The sequence below is a fragment of the Elephantulus edwardii genome, unplaced genomic scaffold, assembly GCF_000299155.1.
Source record: "Elephantulus edwardii isolate Elephantulus edwardi_28Jun2011 unplaced genomic scaffold, EleEdw1.0 scaffold00002, whole genome shotgun sequence".
NCBI lineage: Eukaryota > Metazoa > Chordata > Mammalia > Macroscelidea > Macroscelididae > Elephantulus > Elephantulus edwardii.
Window position 1 is genome coordinate 45,554,655 of NW_006399752.1, and position 26,146 is coordinate 45,580,800.

General features: G+C 46.3%; 1 protein-coding gene across 1 annotated transcript in view; it reads right to left on the reverse strand.

The window, feature by feature from the left end:
• The window catches only part of TDP1 (tyrosyl-DNA phosphodiesterase 1), a 97,460-nt gene that overhangs the window by 21,057 nt on the left and 50,257 nt on the right, over positions 1–26,146 (reverse strand). Inside the window, exon 13 of the mRNA XM_006879126.1 lies at positions 5,786–5,888. Coding sequence (XP_006879188.1) covers positions 5,786–5,888 — 103 coding nt within the window. The remainder of the gene's footprint in view (positions 1–5,785; positions 5,889–26,146) is intronic.

Genomic DNA, 26,146 nt, shown 5'->3' on the forward strand with positions numbered 1-26,146 from the left:
GGGTGAGGGCAGGAGCACAGGAGTGTCTCCAGCGAGCAGCTAAGCCTGGCTGGAAGGGGTAACCCTGGATCCCAATGAGAACAAATGGTTCCACTTGGCTGGAAGATCACGGATGAGGAGGTAATGTCTGAACAGTCAGGAGTCAGGCTGGGAAAAGGAGGCCAGGCCAAGGAGTTTGGACTCGACCCAAACGCTCTGAGGTAGATGAGGGCATCGCCAGAGCTGTGCCTGATGGAGATTACGCTGGCCGCAGGGTTAAGTGCAGTCTGAGGGGACCCAGGCAGTGGGAACGAGGGGTGACATGAACAAGCATTATGGCACAAGGACTGACAGGGCCTGGGGATTAGAGAGGCAAGGGGCAAGGCGTGGGTGATTTCTACACTTCGAGCTTAGATGGGGGCCGAGTCTAATGGCACTTCAGTAATCATCAGGATTTTTAATAATGTGATTTAAAAAAGGATAAAGATAATGGTTTTGATGTCATGTACAAGACCCTATTAGCCTCAAGTACCTTTGAATAATAGATATAATCACTGTGATTTTAAATTACTTTTTGTAAGATTTGATATCTCTGAAAATTCGCCGCCTCAGATCACTGAGCTCTGCTTAGGAATCCTGGAAGATTCTGTGGGACAAAGTTCATTCCCAGCTGTCTTGGTTGCCAATGTCCTTTGCAAACGGGTTCCCATCTAACATGGCCCATCTTTCCCTCCTATCCTCACATGTTGTTGTTGTTATGCACCATTGAGTTACCTGTGACTCACAGTGAACCTCTGTATACCAGCTCTGAACTCTGCCCTAGCCTGAGCCAGTCTCACTGACTTCAACACATCTATCCACATAAACCCCAATCACTGAGTCAATCCATCTCATTCAGGGTCATCCTCTCCTGTCCTGTCCCTCCACCTTTCCAAGCATGATGTTCCTCTCTAAGGACTGGTTTCTCCTGGCCACATGGAGCTTCAAATCCTAGCCTCCGAGGAGTAACTTGGTTTCACCCTCTCCAGGACAGACCTGTTCGTTCCACACGAGGCTCACAGTGCTGCTCTCTGTTCAGAGTATAACATGGACAGTCACCTCAGATTGGAAGCCTCATCACCCCCGAACTGTGGGCTCCGATATCCTATCCGGATATATTCTGAATAAAACCTCCACTATAGCACAATACAGATAGAAGAGAGATTGAGTTATTTATAAAGCCTTCTAGACAGAATTTAAAACCGCTTTTCAAGAACAAAGGCGGAATGACTCACTCAGAAAAACGACAAATCCTACCTCATGTCACTGATCTTTGGTTTGTCCTTAAGCGAAATATCATAAATGGCAATTCTGTGATGGGCAAGCAAAGGTTGAATACTTCCCTAAAGGCTGTGCCAGATATTAAGTGTTGGAGGTTTGGTGACACCAAAGGTTGAAAGACAAGTCTCCTGTACTACAAACCCCTGAAATCCATCTTTGCAGAATGACAGAACGTGTATTAGCTTATGAGGTCCACCCATCAGTGATAACGTCTACCTCCTGGTGTGGCTTTCCACTTCAGTGCAGGACAGGGCTTGGGAGTGCTGAGGTCACATCACACATTATGGCCATCATTCTGTATATGAGGGTGGCAAGTGACCCGAGCTCCAGCTATCACTGAAAATGCAGAACGGCCAGCTACAGGGCAGGGAGCCTCTGTGGCGGGAGTCACACCCCAGATACAGCCAGAGGTTGCTGAGGTCACCCGAGCTGACCTTGCTAAGTCCTGGCTTGGTTCAGCTCTTCCAACACCTACCTCCCTGTCCTCCTCTGGACCTTTCTACACATTCCTCCCTTCTGTGAGGTTCTGCAAGAGGTAACCTCCAGAACACACCCCCCCCCCCCCCCCAACCCCCAGGCCCCTGGGTTCTACACCAAAGTCTGGCAACCATCCTTCTGCCCTTAGCACTCAGCTTGTACCTGGGATACATAGAATCTTACTCACGTGTGCAGGTAGGTACCTCTGACTTTTATGACCTTTGTGCTCAGCTCCCTGAGAGGACATGATCAAAACACTTCTGCAAACTCCTCATAATGCCTCCTTACAGCATCTTGCTCCAATCAGTTATGAGACACTGAAGGACACAAATAATCCACAAATGGGAAAACAGCTCAGAACCGCACGGTGGCCACTTGTTAGTGCTGCAGAGGAACGGGCCCAGAGGAGTCTGCTCAGGCCACCGGTGAGCACGGGCTGCTGGAGAGCCTGCTGCCACCTCGCTGGTCAGCACGCTAATGGCCTGGTCACCCAGCTTGGGGCCAAGCCCAGGCATCTGCTGGCAAGACATCTAAGGGTGGAATCCACTCTCATGGTCCTGTCTGATGGACTTAAAAAATAACTTTCTTTTTTCACCTAGAGCATGCTATATACAGAAGGGCTTTTAGTAAAAGACGTACAGGGAAGTGGCATAGGAATAATTATGGCAATAAGATCCACACTGGCACCCACCCATTGCTGTCCAGTCGGAACCAACTCATAGCTGACCCCTCTATTGGGTTTCCATGGCTGTAAATCGCAGCCCACCACCATCTCCCTCAGAGCTGTTGGTGGATTCGAACTACCAGAGAGGAGAGTAGCCTTTCGGTTAACAGCATGTGCACCAGGCCTCCCTTAGTAACAGGCAGCATAAAGTCGATCTGGGGATTCTAAATGATGATATACATTCTTTTTCCCGTTTTTTCTAACAAAGCAGTGACATTTTCAGTGAAAATCAGTGGCTTAGAAGATCCTAGAAGGCAGGGCAGCGTAATGTTTTTTGTCTGATTACCATTTTCAGGTCAAGATAGTTAGAAATGACTAGAATTCCGCAACTGCCAACAAGAAAGCCAAACAAGAGTGATATGGAATTTATTCCGTCACTCAGACGACTATTGGGAGATAATTCTAGTCTTGCTTTAAAACGACAGTCACTGTAATCACAGAAGATTACGGGATATTATTATCCTCCTGTGAATTCGCTGTTTCCTAGAAGCTGTAATAAAGCTGAAAGATCCTGAGAGGGGCCAGTCAGAAGACTGAGGCTTGAGGGCTGGACGCCACTGCTTAGTTGTGGAGCCGCAGAGAAGTCACGTCCTTATCCACGAAGTCTCACAGGGCGTGGGAGCACAAATCTTAGGCTTTGATGTAGTCCTGTGGAAGCCCTAGTGGCTTAGTGGTTAGGAACTGTGTTGCCACCTGAAGGTATACAGTTCAAATACACCAGCAGCTTCCTGGAAGAAAGATGAACTATTTACTCTCTTTTGATTTACTGCCTCTGAAAATTCACTGGAGGGCCAGTCATGTTCCACCTCAACAACACAATAATTTTACTCTGTAGGAAAGAACCAAAAAATACGAAAATCTTCTTTATGACTTCAGAAAAGGCCTGGTGGTCAGTTTCACAGCAAACCCCTCACAAAAGGGTCTAAAAAAAAAAGATTAAAAATTGGGGAGGGGAAGAGAGAGGGAGAAAGCGCCATGCCCCTCTGTGGATGGAGAGAGCAGGGGGAATGCTGGGTGCATGAAGATGGGGTGGCAGCCAGTGTCGTTAAGGCCCTATGCATTTCTACCTTCTAAATGATGGCTGTCAGCAAATTGATTCTGCCTCATGGCAACTCCCGTGTCACAGAAGACTCAGGGTGAGTTTCATTGGAAATAGATTATCAGGTCTTTCTTCTGAGTCAACTCTGGGTGGACTTGAACATCCCACCTTTTGGTTAGTAGCCACATTCTTTAACCAAGTGCACCATTCAGGGATTTCCCATGTTACATTAATCCAAATTTAAGGGTAAGCTTTAGTATACAGCCCTGTTGTTAGCTACTACTGAGTCAGGCCCCACTCATGACTTGAAGGTATGAATATGTGGCATTGTCTTAGCTACAACTCCAGGCCCAGCCAGAACCGAGTTGTACTGTGAGCTTAGGGGGAAGGAAGATACACTGTCACCCAACCCACAGGTGGTCAATTTGAATCCACGAGCTGCTCTGAGGCAGAAAGATGAGGAATCGGTTCCTGTGCGATTATAAGACCGCTGACTCTGAAAGCCCACTGCAGGCCGGCTGTGCACGGTTTCCACCCCCCAGCAGTGAGGCTCAGTTTTGAGTACTGTGTGCGGAGGGCACTGTGGCCGCGCAGTTCACTGGGAACAGGGCAGCCAATCCACACGCAGTGCCTCTCGGGCGGTGTGAATTCACTAGCAGCTCCCTGGGAGAAAGACCTGAAACCTCCTTCTGTGTGATACACAGACTCGACAGCACCAAGGTTTGGTTTTGTTTGAGCAGCTGTTGTTATTACATGCGACCTGCAACCCTATGCACTGCTCACTGGAATCCTGTTCTATCCCATGCCATCCTTTTGAGTATTGTGTGCATAATTTAATAATTTCCAAATCCTACAGAGACCAGCCATGGAAAAGAAAGAAAGAGGAGAGCATTAGCTTTGTCTTACTGTGGGGGTGATTCTGGCTGCCCTACCACCTGCAGGCACTGCTCCAGGGTGAGGGTGAGGTAGTGAGATAAGAAGTCTCAGGTCGCCGTGCCTCTCAGAGCAGAGCGTCTGCCGGGCCAAGTACGTGCCCCGTGTTTATGGAAACATATGGTTTGTACAATCTGGTTCCTGTAAGTAAGCCAGCCACTTCATCTGGAGTTCAGCTGCAGAATTGAGCTGTTCCAAAGATGCCAGACAGCCTGGCTGGGCTGGCTCTGGAGGGATAGTTTGCAATGGGAAGCATGCTGCTTTTTCCAGGGGCTTCACTGGGGCAAGATGGGCAGTACCATGTGATATACTGCCTCTGCTGGTGGATCAGTTATGGGTTAACAGTTCTGACCCGATGATACTTAACACCACCACCACTGCTACGTTTGATCACATGTGTCCGCTGGGCCTCCCTGAACTCACCTCCTCTCTAGAAGATGAAATGTCTCCGTCTCTGCCTTGTGTCATGCCACCTCCTTTCATGTGGAAAGCCCCAGACATTCTTCTTCACTTACCCAGAATCCTGTGCATCCTTCACAATCCTCCTTAAACTCTCCAGCTTTCTAACAGCACCCTCTGATCACCCAAAATGACTTACTCTATGCTGGGCCATGCCTGTGGTGACTTATCATTTATACCCTGTATGAAATCTCCACGTCATATTTTATGATTATTAGCTTAATACTGATGGTTTGAAACAGTTCCATTAGCTTCACACAAAGCACCACGTTCATCCTCTCATCACCAACGTCTTGACTGAAAGCATCGCTCTGCTTCCATAATGTTGTTGTTAGTTGCCGTTGAGCCAGTTTACTCTCAGGACAAGGCCGTGTTTATCAGAGTAGAATGGCTCCAGAGACTCTTCAAGGTTTGGACTCTAGGGAGCTCACGGCCACGCTTGTCTTTCAAGGAGCCTCTGGTAGATTCATACTTCTATTAAGAAGACCACCCCCAAACCACCCATAAACTGTGGTCAAGTCAGTTCCAACACATACTGACCCACAAGAACAAAGCAGAACTGCAGCTACAGAGCTTCCAAGCCTGTAAATGTTTACAGAAACAGACTGCTACATCTCAGCCCTGAGGAGTGGCTGGTGGGTGTAAACGGCCAGCCTTCTGGGTAGCAGCCAACCTCTTTGACCACTGCACCACTGAGTAGTTAAACTCAGGGCACGGCCAGGTCTTAAGAGTGTGGGCGCTGGGTTAGAGTCCCAGCAGGATCCCTATGGGCCTCCAACTAGTCACCAGGATGAGAGAAACAAGAGCCTAACAACCCAATGCGCTTTCCGCGTGTGTAGACACCGTGAACTTACAAACACCGAGGGGAGGAACAGGACTCCGAGCTCGTAGGAACGGATCATCAGCTGGGCCCCGTTTTTCTCCAGAGCTCCCCAGGCGGCCTTGGACAGGTTGGCACTGCGGAGACAAGGACAGGCCGGCTCAGTGAGGCCCTGCACGTGGGTCAGGCTTGCACAACAGCACGGGCATTGTCAGAGGGAGAGCAGCAATCACGGTTGTCCAGTTTAGAGCAACACGGTGAGTTTCTGGACAGGAAATGTAAGCCCTGCTGTGCTGCAACCCTCAGGGCTTAAGGATCTAACTGCTCACTGAGACCTTCACCCTCATCCTTTCTCCTGAGGGTGGTGAGCAAAAGAATGACCCTGTTTACAAAAATCCCTTTTTTATATCCCCTGCCCAAACTATTCTTCCTTTCATGGACCTTGAGTACAGAAGGAACTCTGGTGGCCTAGTGGTAAGAACCTGCTCTGCACTCCTGAAGGCAGTTGGTTCTAATCTACCAGTTACTCTGTGGGAGAAGGATGTGCAATCTCTTCCTGCCTCTGAAAACCTGTGGGAGGGTCAGCTATATAAAGGTTGTTTCTGACTCGTCAGGAAACAACATAGAGCGACATTAACAGGTGTCCGTGACTATAACAATGGGCTTGAGCATATGAGAGGCTATGGAGATGGCACAGGATAGGACAAGGTTCAGATCAGCTGCTCACAGGGTCGCTGCAAGACCTAGTTGATGTAATGGAGGCTGCTGCGGCCACCACCAGTGCCGCCACCACCACCATGACCACCAATCTACAGTGATTGCAACAATGGAATTTAGCACAGTAGAGATGGTAAGGTGGGCACAGCATTGGGCAAGGTTTAATTCTATTGTACACAGGGTCAGTATGAGTTACAGCCAACACAATACCAACAATAACAACAGCATAGCAGACCTTCCTGGTATTGTTCTATATGAAAAATAGTACTTAAGGGAAAAAATTATAAAATGTTAATATGGCATCATCATTTTAATCCCCATATTTTCTTTAGGCCAGGGAGTGTGATTTTCAACTCTTAATCTAAAGTAAATCATTCTGACAATGTCAAAGTATTAAGGAAAGAACAGTGTTCCGAGCTCCCTACTGCGGTGTTTGTGGTGGTGGTGCTGAGCCAATTCCCAGTGGCAGTGATGCCCTGGAACAGAGCAGATCCGCCCCACAGGGTGTCCCCGCCGGTGGTCTAGGGCATGGGAGGGGACTGCCAGGCCTTATTCCAGTGGAGCTGCTGGCTGGCCTTGAACGGCTAACCTTTCAAGCCGCTGAGTGTTTAATCACTGCACCACCAGAGCTCCTTTGGGTATTTGTTTCAGGAAAGAAATGGTGCGTTTAACGGTCACGAGAGAGCTGGAGACATGGCTGAGAAGCACACAGTTGTCCAGGAGGAAGGAGACCAGCGATGACCAGTGGGCCGAGGTGACGCCAGACGCTCAGTGAGACTGAGCTGAGGTATCTATCTTTGCAGCTTCTCCCTCCCACAGCCACCCAACGAGAGAACTTTCACTCATTGATTAATTCATGTAAACCAGTTGAAAACAGTTTTTCAATTAGGTTCATCCAAATTCCATTTCAGTTTTAAAATGCACAGCCAACCCCAGGCTATTGAGAACCTTCAGAGCCTGACTCTGTAGTGAACTCAACATTTGCAAACTCATTCACTTGTGCACTGGGTATTTTTACCGAGCAAAGTGCCAGAACTGATGATGTTTTCTGGGACTGGAGTCAAACCGAAATAGTTATCAAGGACATGAGAACGACGATGTCTGCTTCAGAGTTTAGGGGAACAGAAAGGAAGGAATATGGGAGCTGGGGTGAAGGCAAACCTTTTAAAATTATGAAGGTGACATAAACAAAAGAATCTATTTATACCTTCCCGTCTTGTCAAATGGACCCTTTTAGGAGTTGGGAGTTCTCCTATGACAGTCATGAGTCACGGCCATGACCATCCTGGTTTGTGATGTGGGACACATTTTTTCCTGAGCCCTCAGCTAAGCTGGCCAAGGCTTAGTTATTCAGTGAGCATGTTCCCACAGGCCTCTTTCCCACAACATGCTTAGCTCGTGGTAGGTTATTCAGGTCAGTCTATAAAGTGTGGAGGCTAATCAGATACCTGCCTAAGATCTACCCACATTCTGGACATTGTGTCCATGCTTGGGCCTTTAAGAGTGACTTAAGAATTATAATGTAGAAAAGAAGTCCTTTGGGGAGAACACAGACATGACATCTAAGGTATGCAGGTAAGAAAGGAAAGCTCAGTACTGAGGACAGGGTCCTGGACCCACGCCAACAGAGAGGCTTCAGTCCTATCCTCCCTACTCATGCCTTAGTCGAGAAGCTCTGTTGGAACTTGTGTACCATGAGTGACCCTCCTGGCATTTGAAATAATGGCACCATAACTTCCAGCATCATAAAAACATATGTCATCACAGTATAGCGAACTGACAGAGAAGAAGTATCTTCAAGACTTAGGCAGACTAAGAAGAAGACCCTGGCAGTCCAGTTCTGAAGATGGGGAGTGAAAATCTTCCGGGAAGCAGCAGAACATCATCTGATACAGTGTTGGAAGGTAAGTGCCACTCAAATTTATCACGGAGAAGAACATTTACCATCTCAAAGTGGCCTCGATCTTGAACATGTGGATGGAGTGAAGCTTTTGGAACCTTCATTTGTTGATTGGCGTGACTCAAAATCAGAAGGAACAAAAGCAAACATCGACTGCTAACAGGCATGTATGGTTCAAGGACATTCAAAGATGTAAGAAATGAGAGGGGATGCATAAAGATCAATATGCCAGCCACTAGTAAGGTAAAATGGATTGGGGTTGGCCATTCTGAAACACACAACAATCCCTAAGTCAGGAATGAGAAACTGAAGAGGAATGGTGTCACATTCATACCCAAAAAGAGTATCTCAAGGTTTAGCCTAAAGGATAACATTATCACTGAAAGGATAATATCCATACACCTACAAGTTAAAAGTGAAGGCAAATATTACTCAAATTTATGTATCAACCAGTCAGAGGAATCCTGGCTGATAGCAGAGAATGCCAGAAGAGTGTCTCTCTGTGTTTTATTGACGATGCAAAGGCATAGATTCAATGACTGTGTGGATCACAACAAATGTGGCTAACATTAGGAATGGAAATCCCTAACACTTAGTTTTGCTCATGCAAAACCTATCCCTACATCAAGAATGTACTGTCTGAATGGAACAAAGAGACACTGCATGGCTTAACATCAGGAAGGGCGTGTTGGGGTTTTATCCTTTCTCCACACTATTCAATTTGTTGTTGCTGTTATGTGCTGTTAAGTTGCCTGCAACTCATAGCAACTCCATGTATAACAGCCCTAAATCCTGTACTATTCCTGTGCCAATCTTATTGTCTCTGACACACCTATCCCCATTACCCCAGTCATTGAATCAATCACCTTATCGAGGGTCTTCCTCTCCTGTGCTGTCCCTCCCCTCCACTTTCCCAAGCATGACGGCCCTCTCCAAGGACTGGTCCTGCCTTGGTCCAAAATATGTCAGACAAAGCTTCAGAATCCTTGACTCCAAGGAGCTGCTTGGTCTCACCCTCTCTAGGATGAACTTGTTTGTTCTCCTAGCAGTCCATGGTAGTGGACTTTGAGTCACAGCTCAAAGGCATGAACTCTCCTTCTATCATCCCTAGTCATTGTCCAGCCTTCTGATGTGTAGCAAGTAACTGTAAAGACCCTGGCCTGTTTCAGGTGCACCTTAGGCTCCAGACTGACATTGTTGCTCTTGAGAACACTAGAGAGGTCTCTGACAGCAGACTTTCCCAATGCAATTAATCTTTTAATTTCCTGGCTGCTAGTACCAAGAGTGTTGACTGTAGAGCCAAGCAAACTAAAGCTGTTAACAATCTCAATCTCTTCACCATCTATCATGATGCTGCCAATCAGACCAGTGGTGAGGCTCTTTGTTTTCTTGATGCTGAGCTTCAATCCATATTGAAGGCTGTAGTCCTTGACCTTCTGCAGCAAGTGCTTCAGGTCCTCCTCAGTTTCAGCAAGCACGGTTGTGTCATATGTATAACGCAGACTGTTGATGAGTCTACCTCCAATCCTGATGCCACATTTCTCCTCACTGAGCTCAGACTCCCGGATAATCTTTTCTGCATATAGATTGAAAAGGTATGGAGATAAGACACATCCCTGGTGTACACCTTCCCAATTTTGAACCATGCAGTGTTTCTTTGCTCTGTTCTGATGACTGCCTCCTGGTCCAAGAATAGGATCTGCATAAGCACAATCAAGTATTCTGGCATTCCCATTCAGAGTCAGCCACAGTTTGTTGTGATCCACACAGTCAAATGCCTTTGCATAGTCAATGAAATACAAATTGACATTCCTCTGGTACTCTCTGCTTTCAGCCATGATCCATCTGACATAAGCTATAATATCCCTAGTACTATAGCCTCTTCTAAACCCAGCCTGCACTGTAAGTTTAAGCTGAAGCTGAGGAAAATTAAATCAAAGATCAAAGACACAGCAACCAAAAGTTGATCTTGAGTCTATCCTGCCTGAATTGTAAAACCATCTCAGGAAAAGATTTGAGGCCCTGAACACTAACGAGCAAAGATCAGATGAGCTGTGGAAGGATATCAAGAATATTATCCAGGAAGAATGCAAAAGGTCATTGCAAAGACAGAGGAGGAAGAAAAGACCAAGATGGATGTCAGAAGAGTCTCTGAATAGTGCACTAGTGTGCCAAGAAGCCAAAGCAAAGGGAAGGAATCAAATATTAAGTAGTTGAAAGAAGATCCCAAAAGGCAGCATGGGAAGACAAAGTAAAATATTACAATGAAATGTGCAAAGAGCTGGAGTCAGAAAATCAAAGGGCCCAACTCACTCAGCATTTCTTTTCTTTTTTTAAAAAAAATTTTTTTTATTATGTGTGTGTGTGTGTGTGTACCGTCAAATCAGATGTGACTGGTACAGGAGGAGATTACCCCTCCCCTTCCTTGGCAGAGCATCTGGTGGATTCGAACCATGCGCCTCTGGGATTGCAGTGCAGCTTCTTGCCACTAGGCCACCAGAGCTCCCCTTCAGCATTTCTTAAGCTCAAGGAACTGAAGAACAAATTCAAACCTCGCGTTGCAATGCTTATAGATGCTTTGGGCAGAATATTAAATGATCCAGGAAGCACTAAAAGAAGATGGAAGGAGTATACAGAGTCACTGTACCAAAAGGAACTGGTTAGACACAGAAGAATTTAATGAAATAATGTATGAGCAAGAGTCTGCGATGATGAAGGATGAAGTTCAATTGGCAGAATATCGATTGACATATTTCAACAAAGAGACACTGCCCTGGATGTGCTCACCAAGCTGTGCCAAGAAATCTGGAGGACAATCACCTGGCCAACTGACAGAGTGTGGAAATTGTTGAACAATATCATTGACTGAAGAGGATATGGCATGATTTACATCAATCAGGAAGGGTATACCTCTGACCACTCTTGTACTACGTGAATGCACAGCAAGTTACATGACAGGGCTAGTTTTGTAAAGGATCCAGCATCAGGACGGAAGGAAGACTCATTCACAACCTACAATATGCACATGATACAGCCTTACTTGCAGACAAAGTGAGGAGAATGTTAAGTTCTTACTGATGGAGATCAAAGACGCCAGTCTTCCATATGACGTACATATTGACATAAAGGGAAAAAAGTCCCCACCACTGGACTCGTAAGCAACATCACGATTAAAAGAGAAAACTCTGAACTTGTCAAGGATTTCATTTTACCAGGACCCATTATCAATGCCCATGGAAGCGGCAGTGAAGAGATCAAAGGAAGTACTGTACTGCAAAGTCTTGTGCAAAATACTTCCTCAAAGTGTTAAAAGCAGTAATGCTGCCTTGAAGATTAAAATGCACCTGACCTAGGTTTTGGTATTTTCAAGTACTTCACATAAGCGTGAAGGATGGATAATAAATAAGGGAGACTGAAGGGCTGATTCAGTTAAATTACAATGTTGGTGAAGAATTTTGACTAGATATTCCAGTAGAAGATGGTAGAAGAAGGAACGAATCTGCCATGGTAGAAGTACAATCAAGAACGCTCTGAAAGGTGAGGATGGTGAACTTTAACTCGCTCTGGCTGTGTGGTCAGGAGGGACCAAGCCCTGGAGACAGACATCATGCTTGATGAAGTAGACTACCAGTGAGAAACACCAAGACCCTTAATGGGATAGATGGGCCACTGGTTCCAACAATGGCCTTCACCATAGTGAGAATGGTTGAGAGAGGACAGAGGTGGACAGGGCAGTGCTTCTTCTGTTACATGTTTGGGTTTCAGCTCTAAGACTTGGAACCAACTACATCACACCCAACAACAAAGTTCCCAACGGCAGTAGCTTGGCTTATCTGTTCTCCTGGCGTTTCGGTGCCCTCTAGGTGAACTGCGGGGATTTTACATGAAGAGGCCTAAATCCTTTTCCAGTTGACAGTCCACGATGACAAGAGATATCCACGTTCACATCTAACTAGATGGCTCCACCCACAGAGTCGAAATCCAGGCTTTTCACTGGGAGCTCATTTCAGACGACTTTTCAACTCAAAGTCTCTCGTAACGCCTCAAGGAAAGAGCTGCACCGGAAAGAGGTGAGGCAGTGAAGGTGATCTGTGGCCCAAACGCTGCTGCACACATCTCAGACAGACCGACATCTGGTGACAGTAGCAGCTGTCACTGTTGTCCCTGGTGAACCGGGCTTTTGTTAGATGATCTACACGTCCCCAAGGATGGTGGCTGTTATGGGAACATGTGTCCACTGATAAAGCATTTCTTATCATCATTAGTTACTGAACAGCACAGGCAGCAGCTGCACAAAGAGGGCAGGACAATCTACAGATGGAGGTTTTGGCCTCCTGGAGGAATGGGGTGTGGGACTGGCACTTTCACAGACAGGTTCAAGAGCGCTGGATGTTAACATCCAGCTTGGGGCAGACAGAGCCCGAGGAGCTGAGATGACAAAGGCCAGTGAGGAGATCCAGGCATTGCTGTTGTTACTGCTTTAGTCAAACTTCAATGTGATCTACCTATCACCCCCTCACCCATCCCCTATGCATAGCTTTAGTTACCTTTAATATTATGCTATAGGTTTTCTTGTATTAATTACCCTTGGATGTGGATTCTTTTTATGTTCCATAAAAGATTCAAGCTGTGTATAACCCAAAGAACCTACAGCCTTCTGGTTGATTTGACCTCATAACCTCAGAGGACAGAGGTGGCCCCTGGGCCTTCCAAGGCTGTAATCTTTACAGAAGCTAACGGCCTTTATCTGCTGGAGTGACTGAGGTCAGAACTGCTGACCATTAGGCCACTACAGCTCCTTCAGCTGTAAAGGCATATATGCAGAATATAATTGTTCATTTTGATGGATTTTATTAAACTTCCATCTAAAATTATTGTTCAACCTTTACTGTCACCACCAGTGTTCTGGAGCACTCTTTTTTTTTAGATCCTTAGGAAAGTTAGGTGGATAACCCATTACTGCCAGGTTGATTCCAACTCAAGGTAAACGCAAGTGTTAAGAGACTAACTGACCCATACATAAGGTTGTCTTGGCTGTAATTTCTATAGAAGCAGACTGACACGTCTTTCTTCTGTTGTGCCACTGCCTGGTTTAGAACATCCAACCATTAGGCTAGTAAACTACCACACATCATTTGTGGCACCCAAAGACATCCTGGGTGCAGATGACACAACCTTATTTGCTAAAACTGAGGAGGATCTGAAACATCTGCTGCAGAGGGTCAAGGACTGTCGTCTGCAGTAAGGATTGAAGGTGAACATCAAGAAAACACATATTCTCACCCCTGGGCTAACAGACAGCCCCCTAACAGGTAGAGAAGAGGTTGAGATTGTTCACGATTTCAGCGTACTCGGTTCTACAATCAACACTCTTAGCACCAGCAGTCAAGAAATCAAAAGATGAATTACATTAGGGAAATCTGCTGTCAGAGACCTCCCCAGAGTGGTGAAGAGCAATAATATCACTAATAGAGACTAAGGTGCACCTGATACAGGCCACGGTCTTTGTAATTACTTGCTATGCATCAGAGAGCTGGACAATGATCAAGGATGATGGAAGAAGAATTTATACCTCTTTTTTTTTTTAATCACAACATAGATTTTAAAGAACGATGCACATCACCTCCGGGGGCCAAGCAGAACAGACATCCGGGATGCAGCAGTGGCCTCAGCACAGCCTCTGCACCTCTTGTTCTGACTCCAGCGGGGTCAGCACATTGCCCTCGCACACTGGCCCTTTCCCGTTGTGGATGATGGAGCAGTTCCTTCCGTCCATGAACTCCACACGCACCTGCGTGCTCTGCCCTTGCGAGCTGGTCCTGCCCAACACCTTGGTGACTCTGGCCAGCTTGACAGGCTGCACGCACCTGGTACCCATGATGGCTGCCCGGCGGCGGGTGGACGGAAGAGTATACCTTTATACCTAAAGAATTTATACCTATCCAAAATCAATCTCCACAATAGTCTACATGTTTCCTATTGCCAAAGGGGCCCTTTAGTGAGAGATCTTCACCCTGAAACCTACAGTGTCCCTTTTCAGCAGGAAGTAGCTAAGAGAATATGCCATCGTCCCCTTTTCCTTATGAATCAGGGTGAAATCTCTCTCAGGGAGGAGTGATTGGGAATGGCAAAGGACACACTGACAAAGGAGATTAATCAGAACTGGTTTTGACAAGCACTGTGGCAATGGGACAATTAAAACAGACTTTCAAGGGAAAAGAAAAAGAGAGGAACGAATTGGGGGTGATAGAGAAAATAGTGCAACAAGGAATGAATGAAAATCCAAAATATCTGTAAGTGTTCATCAAAATTAATAATTTTTTTTTATAAAAAGAAGGAAAAAAATAATTTATACCTAGAGTTGTGGTGCTGGAGAAAAACACTGAATATCCCATAGACTGCCAAGAGAAGTAACAGTCTATCCTTGAGAGGCTGAAATCAAGCTGTTCCTTAGAGACCAGGAGTTTGAGACTTTGTCTCACATACTTTGGGCATGTCACCAGGAAGGACCAGTCTTTGGAGAAGGATAGAGGGACAGTGCAGGAGAAAAGACCCTGGATGAGACGACTGACACAATACTGAGGTAATGTGTCAGAGACAGGTTAGCTCAGGATAGAGCAGGGTTCAGAGCTGCTGCACACAGGGTCACTACGGGTCACAGTTGACTCGGCGGCACATAACAACAACATAATGATAAGCATCAATTTTTCTGTCCTAAAAATAAAAAAGAATTCATTTATTGTTGTATAATTTCCTCCCTCCACACCCACCCCTCCTACTCCACTTTGCTATGTATCTCTTATTCTGGACTATTGTAATATAAATAATGCCTAATCATATATTACTTTTAAACCGTTATTTCCAATTCAGTTTATTATTTATCTCCTCTTTTCTTACTTTCCCCCAACCTCCATGCCAGTCCTGTTTTATAACACTGGCGTTATGCAGTATTTCTACTTTTGTGTCCAAGATACTTCACTTAGCATAATGTGCAACAACGAATGGATAAAAATGCAACTTTTCTGTAAACTTTTGTTAAATCACAATTTTTAAAAGCCTGTTAATGTAGATGGTAGAATGGCAATCTGAAAGACAAGTGAGTATGACGCTAAAGATTGCTTTTTAACACTGCTCGTAAGCTTTCTGATGATTAAATGAATTGTCTGTACCTCGCCTTCCCTTCCCTCTCACCCCTTCACAGCTCTGTAACGTGACGTCTCTTCAGACAGTACTCTGTACTGCTCACCCCAGTGGCCTTTTCAATGCCTGTCTGTCCACCATGCAAGTGGTTCTCAAGGAGGGGTGACATTGTGCTTCCCACCCCCAGACATTTGGCAACACCTGGAGATGTTTCGGGTTGCCATGACTGGGAGGTGAGGCTGTGATGACATCTAGTGGGCAGGGGGCAGAGATGAGGCCAAACATCCAACAACACACGGGACACTCCCCTACAACAAAGGATCCCCCATTTTCTGATGCAAACACAAGAGTGAACTTGGTGTGACTCATGAAATGTAGCCGGGTATTCCCTGGAGGCAAGAATGGTGAAACCTGGTCTCACAACTTCGTGTGTACTGTCAGGAGGTACTAGTTCTTAGAAAAAAAAGAGATCCTGCTGGGAAAACGAGAGTCAGCAAACAAAGAGGAAGACCCTCAAGTGACCCAGGGCCTGCACCACGGGGGTGAGCGTGGTGGCCACTGTGAGGCTGGTACAGTGTAGGGTAGGGTTCACATCTGCTGTTCACAGGTCTCTGCGTCGTAATGACAAACAGGCTCTAATACTAACAATCCAATCTCACCAAATCTACACTTTCAACCTTAATTACAGTTATATCTTTTCCTGGCATCTATACTTGGAAAAAGATATGCTAACTATCTCCCAACATGTCTTGGACACCATGGCTCCCACCTGCCCGGACGCTCCTGCCCTTCTCTGATGATCTAGAGCCTTCTCCTCTCCTACACACGCCACCTCATTCACGAGGCTGTCTCCCGCACTCCCAGCCCTTGCACCTCTCCTGACACCGATTCCTGCCGGTATCAGGTCGACGAGAAACATCTAATTCATTCAAGAAAAGAGACTGTTCACAGAAAGGATCACATGATACATCTTATGACTAGTGTTTTCTCCACGGTGATTGGAGAACTTCAAATGGCAAAATTTAGAGAAACGGCACTACTATTAATATGAAAAGATGTGGCAGGGCAGTGAGGGCTAGCTGACTCTACCCATACGCTGTCACTTACACAGCCAACCCTGGCCACCTGCAGGTCCCTAACAGACTTGCCTCCTAAGGTTTATGTGAGGCTTCTATCGGACTAGGTTGGTGAAGCTCCTGACACATAAATGATGCTTCATAAACGCGGAACTGCCAAGGGGGTGGAAGAGTGACTGCGGCCCTCCTCTGTCAGCGTGACTCATGACACAGTGGCATTGCACACGAGGCAGGCCCATCGCAGGGTGCTGCAGTGACTGGGGAGGCTGCAAAATGCCTCACCCGCTGGCTTCACTGATCCCACATTCCTTGCACGATCCCTCTGGCCCAATCACAGCTGGCTCCTATTTGACTGTGTAAAAGCAATCCAGAGGAGTTTGTTTTCCACGATGCAGATTCGTGTCCCCTGCTTTTCCATCAAGAAGACTGATAAAGGACCAGGCTGTGAACAGCGCAGCTGAGAGGAAACCAATTCTAAAGGCGTCTGAGAGTCTGGCAAGAGGCAGTGCCAAAGGGTACGCAGCGTGTCAGCGGTGTATGGGGCTGCTATCATCTTTTAGTGTATTAACAGAGAAACGCCAGCAGCAAAGGAAAATAAAAATGATACGACACACATCTTTCCAGCAGATAAGCAGGAGCAGGGCACGACAGGTGACTGCACACATAGGTAGGGTTTTTGCCAAAGAAAAAGCTGACAGAGCGCCAAGTAGATGTTGACAGATATACAACCTCACTCTGTTCTTCAGTGACGGTGGGTTCGTGGTCCCAAGCAAACGCTTTCATGTCCACCCAGCCCTCTGAACAGAGGCGCTGGTGTTCCACGGCACAGTCCAGGCTCGCGCCATCTGGTCTTGAAAACACTCCCTAACTACAGTCGCAGAGGCGCATGGTTCGAATCCACCAGATGCTCTGCCGGGGAAGGAGGGTCAATCTCCTCCTGTACCAGTCAGATCTGATTTGACGGTACACTCACACACACAAATTAAAAAAAAAAAAAAGAAAAAAAAAGAGAAAACACTCCCTCTATCCTCACCACAGGCACCCTGGGCATGCAGAGGTGAAGGGCTTGGCTGCCCACTGACAGGTTGGCATTTTAACCCACCAGGCTCAAGTGGAGGGGAAGATGTGGTAATCTGTTTCCATGCCGGGCACTGTAAGTTGGAACTTACACGAGGGAATATTAAATCCTTGTCCCTACAAATGGGGTTCGAAGGACTTCAGAAACTCAATCAGCATGTGACTGTAACAATATCCAAAGTTGCTCTTTAAGTTTCAGGTCAGAATTGGTATTTGAAAGTAACCCATGTGATAATACAAACCTGTTACTGTTTCATTTTTTTTACTGCACTATTTGGAAATTTTAATCTGCAGCCCTCAGGCCAGGTTCAAATTGTTTTCCTGTCAAACATTCTTCTAGGCGGCATAACACTGGTCTGTGTGTTGCTGCAAAGAGGTAACTCGTGGTTGCTATGATGCTGAACACTGGGACACTGATGTGCCAAACGTGGTGATGGTTACTCATGGTGGGCAGTGTTTGCTGGAGTTTCCCGATTAAAACAAGCCTGGAAGCTGGAGTGGCATCCACTTCTGAAATGGCTTGCCTCCAGAAACTCTATGAACAGTGCTCAGGCCTTTCGTTCCTGGGGTCGCTATGAGTCGTCTATGACTTGATGGCACACAACAACAATAACAACTATTTGGAAATAGCTTGCTTCCAGAAACCATAAGAGCCTGGAGAAAGGATCAAAGTTATACAAGTGTCCAGGTATTTTGTTCACAGGGTCGCTATGAGTCACCTATGACTCGACGGCACTTAACAACAACAACAACAACAACAACAACAACATTCCATTAGTTTGGTCTATCTCCCAGGGTATAAGGTGTTCAAGAGTGACAGATCCAAGATCTGCAGTGGGTTTGGTGATATTTGTTACCTGGAGTTCTCTCCTCTGGCTGACACTATCTTCCTCTGTAACATGGGTTTGATGCTGTTCCCAGATGCCATTCGGCTGGCTCTGATTCAGAGAAACCCCCCATAAAACAGAAGGAACCGTGTCTGATGCTGCACCGTGCTCAAATCCCTTGTTGCAGTCACTGCCATGACGTTCTTTTTCCTGGATCCTCTCCTCTTCTCCAGTATGATGCCTTTTTCTAAAGACTGGCATCTCCTCACACGCCCAACATCATTCCTGCTTCCAAGAAGTACTCCACTGACCCTTCCTCCAGTGCAGGTTTGTTTGCTCTCCTGGTGTTCCAGAAGTATACCCAACACTCTCTGTCAACATCACAATTCAAAGGCATTACAAAGGCATCATTTCTTTGGTCCTCCTTTTTTTTTTTTTAATTTTGTGTGTGTTCTGTCAAATCGGATCTGACTGGTACAGGAGGAGTTTGCCCCTCCTCCAGCAGAGTATCTCGTGAATTCGAACACATACCTCTGGGGTTGCAGTGCAGCTTCTTGCCACTAGGCTACCAGAGCTCCCTTCACTGTCCAACTTTGATAAACACATGACACAACTGAAAAGACCATGGTTTGGTGCAGGTACACCTTAGTCTTTAGAGTGACATCTTTGCTCTTCAGCACTGTGAAGAGGTCTCTGGCAGCAGATTTGCCCAATGCAATGTCTTGTTTCACTCTACTGTATACAGTAGGGCTGGAGTGTGACGGAGCTTAACTTGACAGCACTTGACATCATCATCATCCTAACTGGAGTCCTTGGGTGGTGCAAACTAAAATGTCTGAAGTTTGAGTCCATGAAGAGTCTGCTCAGAAGAAGGGGCGAATGATCTATGGAAAAATCCTCCACTGGAAACTCCATGGAACATAATTCCACTCTGACACAGAGCTGACTCACTGGCAACTCTCCTGAATGTTCTCAATGACTACAGTGCGGAGTCACCCACCCACACGCACGAACGCACAGCAAAATCTGCCTCCACAGCCATCAAGCTCCCAGCAAATGAGTCGCTCTAGCTGTCAAGTATGTCAAGCTCAGGAACATCTGCAGGCCCATGTGCCCAGCAAGGCATCATGGACAGTACTGAGTGTGCACTTGTAAATGGAAGAATGGGAGAAGAAGCAGACAGAAGACTGGATGATGCCATGGGACTTCTCCAAGCCCTGGGTGGTACGTGCTGCTATGGGATGTGGATGGATGTGGTCTGGATAGACGGGATAGGCAGAATCGGGGCAGGGAGGTGCTGAAGATGTTGTCAGCTGCCTACCGGTAAACAGGATGAAGAAGGGTTTTAAGAGAGCACTGAGCTTTAACCACTCACTTACTGAGTACCATCCAGTTGGAACCAACTCACAGCTGACCCTTCAGTGGCTGTGAATGGGTTTCAGTGGGTTTTCAGAGACTGGAAATGGCACAGGAGATTGCCCATCCTTCTCCTGCAGAGCACCTGGTGGATTTGAACTGCAAGCCTTTGGGTTGGCAGCACAGCTTCTTACTCACCAGGTCACTACATTCCCCCATTCCCAAAGCCTGGCACATAGTGGGTATGCAATATACACAACAGCTGAGAAAAGTCAGCTGGTGGTGACTCTGTCTGCCCGAGAGTCACCCAATCAAACCCCGTAAGGGTTTTCGGTGACAACGGGGGCAGAAACGACAACTTCCATAAGCAAGCACTGCTGTGGTGAAGTTGAGGGCCAAAGTCAGGGATTTAAGAGAGTGGCCAAGGAAAAGCCGGCAGGCAGACGGTGTCAGTGCAGCAGGGGCCAGACAGGTAGGGAGAGATCCTGAAAATGTCCAGACAGGTGGCTGCCTTAGGAAACGGGGCTGAAGGGGGTGCGGGAGCTGTGCGTTTGCCCCGGAGACCTCGGTCAGCAGTGCTGACCCAGAGCGCAGGGACAAATGGTCAAGTCCTCCAGGGAAGGGACAGTGTCCTCACCATGACTAAGGGCGAGCACAGCATCTGGCACACAGGCATGGAACAGCCAGACCCGATTATGTGGGCTTTGGTCCCTCCTTTACTGCTCTACCAAGTGGCCCACTGGGAACATGCCATTTAAGCCACTAAACCTCAGTTTTCACATCTCTAGGAGGGTGATAATACTACTACACATCTCCTAATTGGGAGCCCTAAATGAGTTAATGCAAAAAAAAAAAGCATGTAAGCATTTCAGTAAGCAGCATGTTATTGTTGTTTTTATGTGTCGTTGAGTTGCCTGTGACTCATAGTGACCCTATAAAAACCCTGCTCTATCCTGAGCCAATCTCACTGTCTCTAAAACATCTACCCCATTACCCCCGTCACTGTGTCAATTCATCTCATCTTGGGTCTTCCTCTCCTGTGCTGTCCCGCTACCCTCTGAGCATGATGTCCTTCTCCAAGGACTGGTCCCTCCTGGCAACATGCCCAATGTATGTGAGACAGAGCTTTAAAAGCTTTGCCTCCAAAGAGCGACCTGGTTTCTGCCTCTCCAGACAGGCTTGCTTGTTCTCTTAGTAGTCCATGGTCTGCTCAATACTCTTCTCCAGCACCACAGCTCAAAGGCATCAATTCTTGTTCTCTCGTTCTTAGTCATTGCCCAGCTCTCTGATGCATAGCAAGTAATTGTGAAGACTATGGCCTGGATTAGGCGCACCTCAGTCTCTAGATTGACAGCTGTTCTTCAGTACTTGAGTGGTCCCTGACAGCAGATTTTCCAAATGCAATTCGTCTTTTGATTTCCTGACTACTGGTGCCAAGAGTGTTGATTATGGAACAAGCAAGTTGAAGCTGTTAACAACCTCAATCTCTCCTCCATCTATCATGAAGCTGCCAATTGGCCCAGTGGTGAGAATCTTTGTTTTATGATGTTGAGCTTCAATCCACATTGAAGACTGCAGTCCTTGATCTTCTGCAGCAAAAGCTTCAAGTCCTCCTCAATTTCAGTGAGCAAGGGTGCATCATCTGCACAACATAGGTTGCTGATGAGTCTTCCTCCAATCCTGATGCCACATTCCTCCTTGTTAAAGCACCATATTAGTACTTGATTTTCTCTAAGCAGGATTATTTTTTGGACCAGTATGTGATACAGCTTCCAAACTGTAGTCACTTCTCTCAAGCTATAGGTCCACTTGATGACAAGCAGTGTCAGTAGTCAGAGTCTCCAGAGGCTATTCTTGGTCAAGAGCCTCAAGCTTCCTCCGTTTTGAAACAGACAAGAAGCTTTCCACAAGGCTTGCTCCCATCTGCTGGACCCGTTCTGCCTATCTCTGGCTTAACTACAAGTGCCGGGTAGGAGTATAACTGAAAGCTATCTTTAACGTTAAAAATACACAAACAGCTCATTTTCAGACTTTAACACGGATAAGCATTATTTGAAAACATGAACATGAAAGACGCAAATCAATCCCAGTATCTTGAAGCCACAGCTTCAGGCAATCATGTCTACACTGTGACATAACAAATATTTTCTGTGCAATTCAATTTTATTCTCACTGGGGGAAAAAAACCCAGCAAACACCACCAAACTCAAAACTAAAGAAATTTCAGACATAGAAGTGGGGGGGAAAAAAGAGAGAGAGAGAGAGAAATAAAGAAAAACACTATTTCAAATCAAAGGGACAGGAATTAGGGAAGAAATTCTGCTTCGTGATATTGAAAAGCAGAGGAGGGAAAGACGTCTTTCATGTCTCCTCAAAAAGCCACAAAGACTCTGTAGTCGGGCACTTGTCTCGCTTTCCCCCAAAGTGGCAGCACCAACATTTCCGTGAGTCCCCGAAGCTCCTGCATCACCCGTCTGTTGCTAGGCAACCATAATCGCGATGTAGCGCGTGTCAAGTATTCACCTTGCTTTCTGCCCACCCAAAATGCACAGCCTTCGGGAGTGTTCTCACCGGGCCTGCCAATTACTCCTTAGGCACCTTCGTAGCCAAGGCTGCGTTAACACACGTCTTCTTGCCTGCTTGGCCCCGTGGTAAAATTTAAATACTAAATTTGTCATCACGTCCCGATAATTTCCATAACAACAGGCTGCCCATCAAATGGGATGATTTCATGGTAGGATCAAACAGATGGGGAGAAGAAATCTTATTAAAACCATAAACAGTCTTCCATGAAAGCAGTTGGCCAAGACAGAACTTGTGACAGCATTTGATTAAGTTCAAGCTAATGTTTTAACTTTAAGTTTCTGTAAACACATAGACTGGGCTGAAGGCACCTCTCTTGACGAAACAGAAGTGTTTGCCATTGCAGGCAATTTCAGCCTGTGTTTTAAACTAACTACACTGTTTGGCCAATATTTGAGTTTAAAATCATACCCAGTGTTGAGGAGTCAATTCTGATTCCTAGTACCCTTTCTCGGGTTTCTGAGGCTGCAAATCTTTATAGGAGGAGATTGTCCATATTTCTCCTCTGGAAATATAGGATATGAACCATCAGCTTTACAGCTAGTAGCCTGATACATTATCCACCATGCCGTCAGGGCTCTTTGGGAAGGGACACACCATGCACAAATCTTCAGATCACATATCATGCATATGGCATGTTAGACAATTCAATTGCACTTGATAATGAATGTGCATAAATGAACAAATGACATTGTAATTACAATGTTTTAAATTTAACAGAGAACTACCACAAACACAAGCTGGGTTTAGAAGAGGCCGTGGCACTGGAGACATTATTGCCAATGTCAGATGGATCTTGGCCGAAAGCAGAGAGTTCCAGAGGAATGTCTGTGTTTCATTGACTATGCAATTTGCCAGTGTGGATCACAACAAATTGTGGCTAACGTTGAGGAGAATGGGAATCCCAAAACACTTGCTGGTGCTCAGGCAAAACCTATACATGGACCAGGAAGCAGTCATCAGAACAGAGCACGGAAACACTGCATGGTTATGTTAGGAAGGGAATGTGCCAAGGATGTGTCCTGTCTTCATACCTTTTTAATCTATATGCAGAAAAGATCCTTCGGGAGGCTGGACTTTATGAGGAAGAGTGTGGCATCAGGATTGGAGGAGATGGATCAATAACCTGTGTTATGCTGATGCTCAACTCTGCTTGCTGAAACTGAGGAGGACCTGAAGCACTTGCTGCAGAAGGTCAAGGACTGTAGTTTTCAATATGGATTGAAGCTCAACATGAAGAAAGCAAAGAGTCTCACCACTGCCAAATGGCAGCATCTGATACACTGAAGCTCACTGATACAGGTATCAACCCGTCTATCCATTTCTTTGAGGATCTTCCTCTCTTATGCTGACTCTCCACCTTGCCAACACTAGTGAGTGGCAATCCTATGTAGTGGTTTTAGGTGCCCTTGAGTTAATTACAGCTCACTGGGACCATATGAACAACAGATCTGAACCGTGTCCGATTCTGTGCCGTTCTCATCATTTTTACATACTTGAGCCTATTGCTGCTGTCCCCGTGTTAATCCACGTGGTTGAGGATCTGCCTCTCCTTCACTGTCCCTCCACCTTTCCAAGGATTAGCCTCTCCTAACAAAAAGCCCAAAGTATGCTAGACAAAGCCCAATCATCCTTATCTCCAAGTGTCAAAGGAACACTCTGGTTGCACCTTCTCTACAACATATCTGCATATATTCAGTACTCCTCTCCAACTCGATTCAAAGTCATAAATTCTCAATGTCATCATTATTCACTGTCAAGCTCTCGTATGCATATCCACCAATTGAAGACTATGGCCTGAATCAGGTGTGCCTTAGTCCTCAAACTAGTATCATTGCTCCTCAACAATTTGGAGAGTCCCTATCTGCAGGCTTTTCCAGTGTAATACATTTCCTGATATAGGACAGGTCCTGACTACTAGTACTGAGAGTACTGAATGTGGATCCAAGTTTAAGACGTGGATAAGTGAACCCTTATATTTCCTCCGGTGATGTTGATCTCATAGTTCCATTACCTGAGGACCTCGGCTTTGTAAATGCTGACTGCTGTTGAGGTGATTCTGACTCATGGCAGTTCCTGTACACAGAACCCAAAGACTCAGACTCACTGCCACTGAGTTAGAACTGACTCATCCCTGACTCTGCATTGGTATCCGAGGCTGTAAATCACACGGGAGGAGACTAGCCATCTTTTCTCCTGTTGGGAGTACAAAATAGAACTGCTCAAAGAGTTTTGCATGGGTTCGAATCCACCAGATGCTCTGCTGGAGAAGGAGGAGCAACCTCCTCCGGTGCCAGCTGGATCTGATTTGATGGTACACAACGTGGGGGGGAAAAAGAAGTTCTGCATGGCTCTGACCTTTCAGAAGCTGGTCACAAACCAGCCTTCAAGTTGGCTGGCTTTGAACTGCCAAACTTCCACTAATCCGTTACAGACTTGTTGGAAATGTTCTTGGAGGTTTTGCACAGCTCGGAAACTTTCACTTTAATGTGAGGATTAACCCCTCCAAAGACCCCCTAGCTTTCCTCTCCGCCCTGCCTCCAGGTCACCATGTGACTCTGACTGAGGCACTACCTTCCGTGGACCTAGTTTGCTATTGTTACATGCCATCGAGTTGACCCTCTAGCGGGCTTTCCAAACTTTTAAACTGCAGGGGAAGAGACTGTCCGGTTTTCTCCTCTGAAGCATCTGGTGGATTTGAACTGCTTGCCTTTCCGTTGGCAGTACCACTCCAGATGATACAACCTTACTCACTGAAAGCAAGGGGACCTGAAATGCTGGCTGCAGAAGATCAAGCACTATAACCATCAATACAGATTACATCTCAATCTTGTTGCTGCTGTGTACCACAGAGTCAGAGCTGAACCATAGCTGACCCTCCAGAGGGTTTTCAGTCACCACTTGGGTGGTGACTTCCCATCTTTCTCCTTCAGAGCAGCTATTAAAAGCCCCAACTCCTCATCACAAGGCCAACAGGCTACATTATGAAAGAGACAGAGAAGATTGAAGTTGTTAATATATCATTTTGCTTGAATCCACAATCAACACCCTTCCTTGATCTTCAGCAGTTGAGAAATCAGAAGATACAATGCATCAGAAAAGTTGGCTGTCAAGGACCTCTCCATGGTGCTGAAGAGCAGCAAATGCCAGTTTAAAGAATAGGGCATGTTGATTAAAGCCATATGCGTCTGAAAGGTGGACAACTACGGATGAGAGGAGCAGAATCGATGCCGTTGCATTGTGATGCTGGAGAAGAGTACCAAACAGCTCATTAACTTCCAAAAGAACAAACCCACATGTCTGGGAGAATGTGTGACCCCGGTGCTCCTCAGAGGCAAGGATGGTGAAGTTTTATCTCACATACTTAGGGGTGTTGTTAAGAGGGGCCAGTCCTTGAGAAAAGACATCAAGCTGGGAAAGGAGGAGAGTCAGAGAAGGAGAGGAAGAGCATCGGTGAGATGGACTGACACTGTGACTGTAGCAACGGGCTGGGTGATGGTGCAGGACAGGACACAGCTCAGATCTGCTGGTCACAGTCAGATGTAATCCACTCAACAGAGTCTAACAACAACCCAAGGAACTATCAGTAATGGTCAAAGGGTGAGAAACAAGGTGGATGAAGAAACAAGAGACAAGAGCGGGAAGATATATTTTCTCCAAAGACCCTTTTGTAGCACACGTGAACACACACACACACACACACACACTCTCTCTCTCTC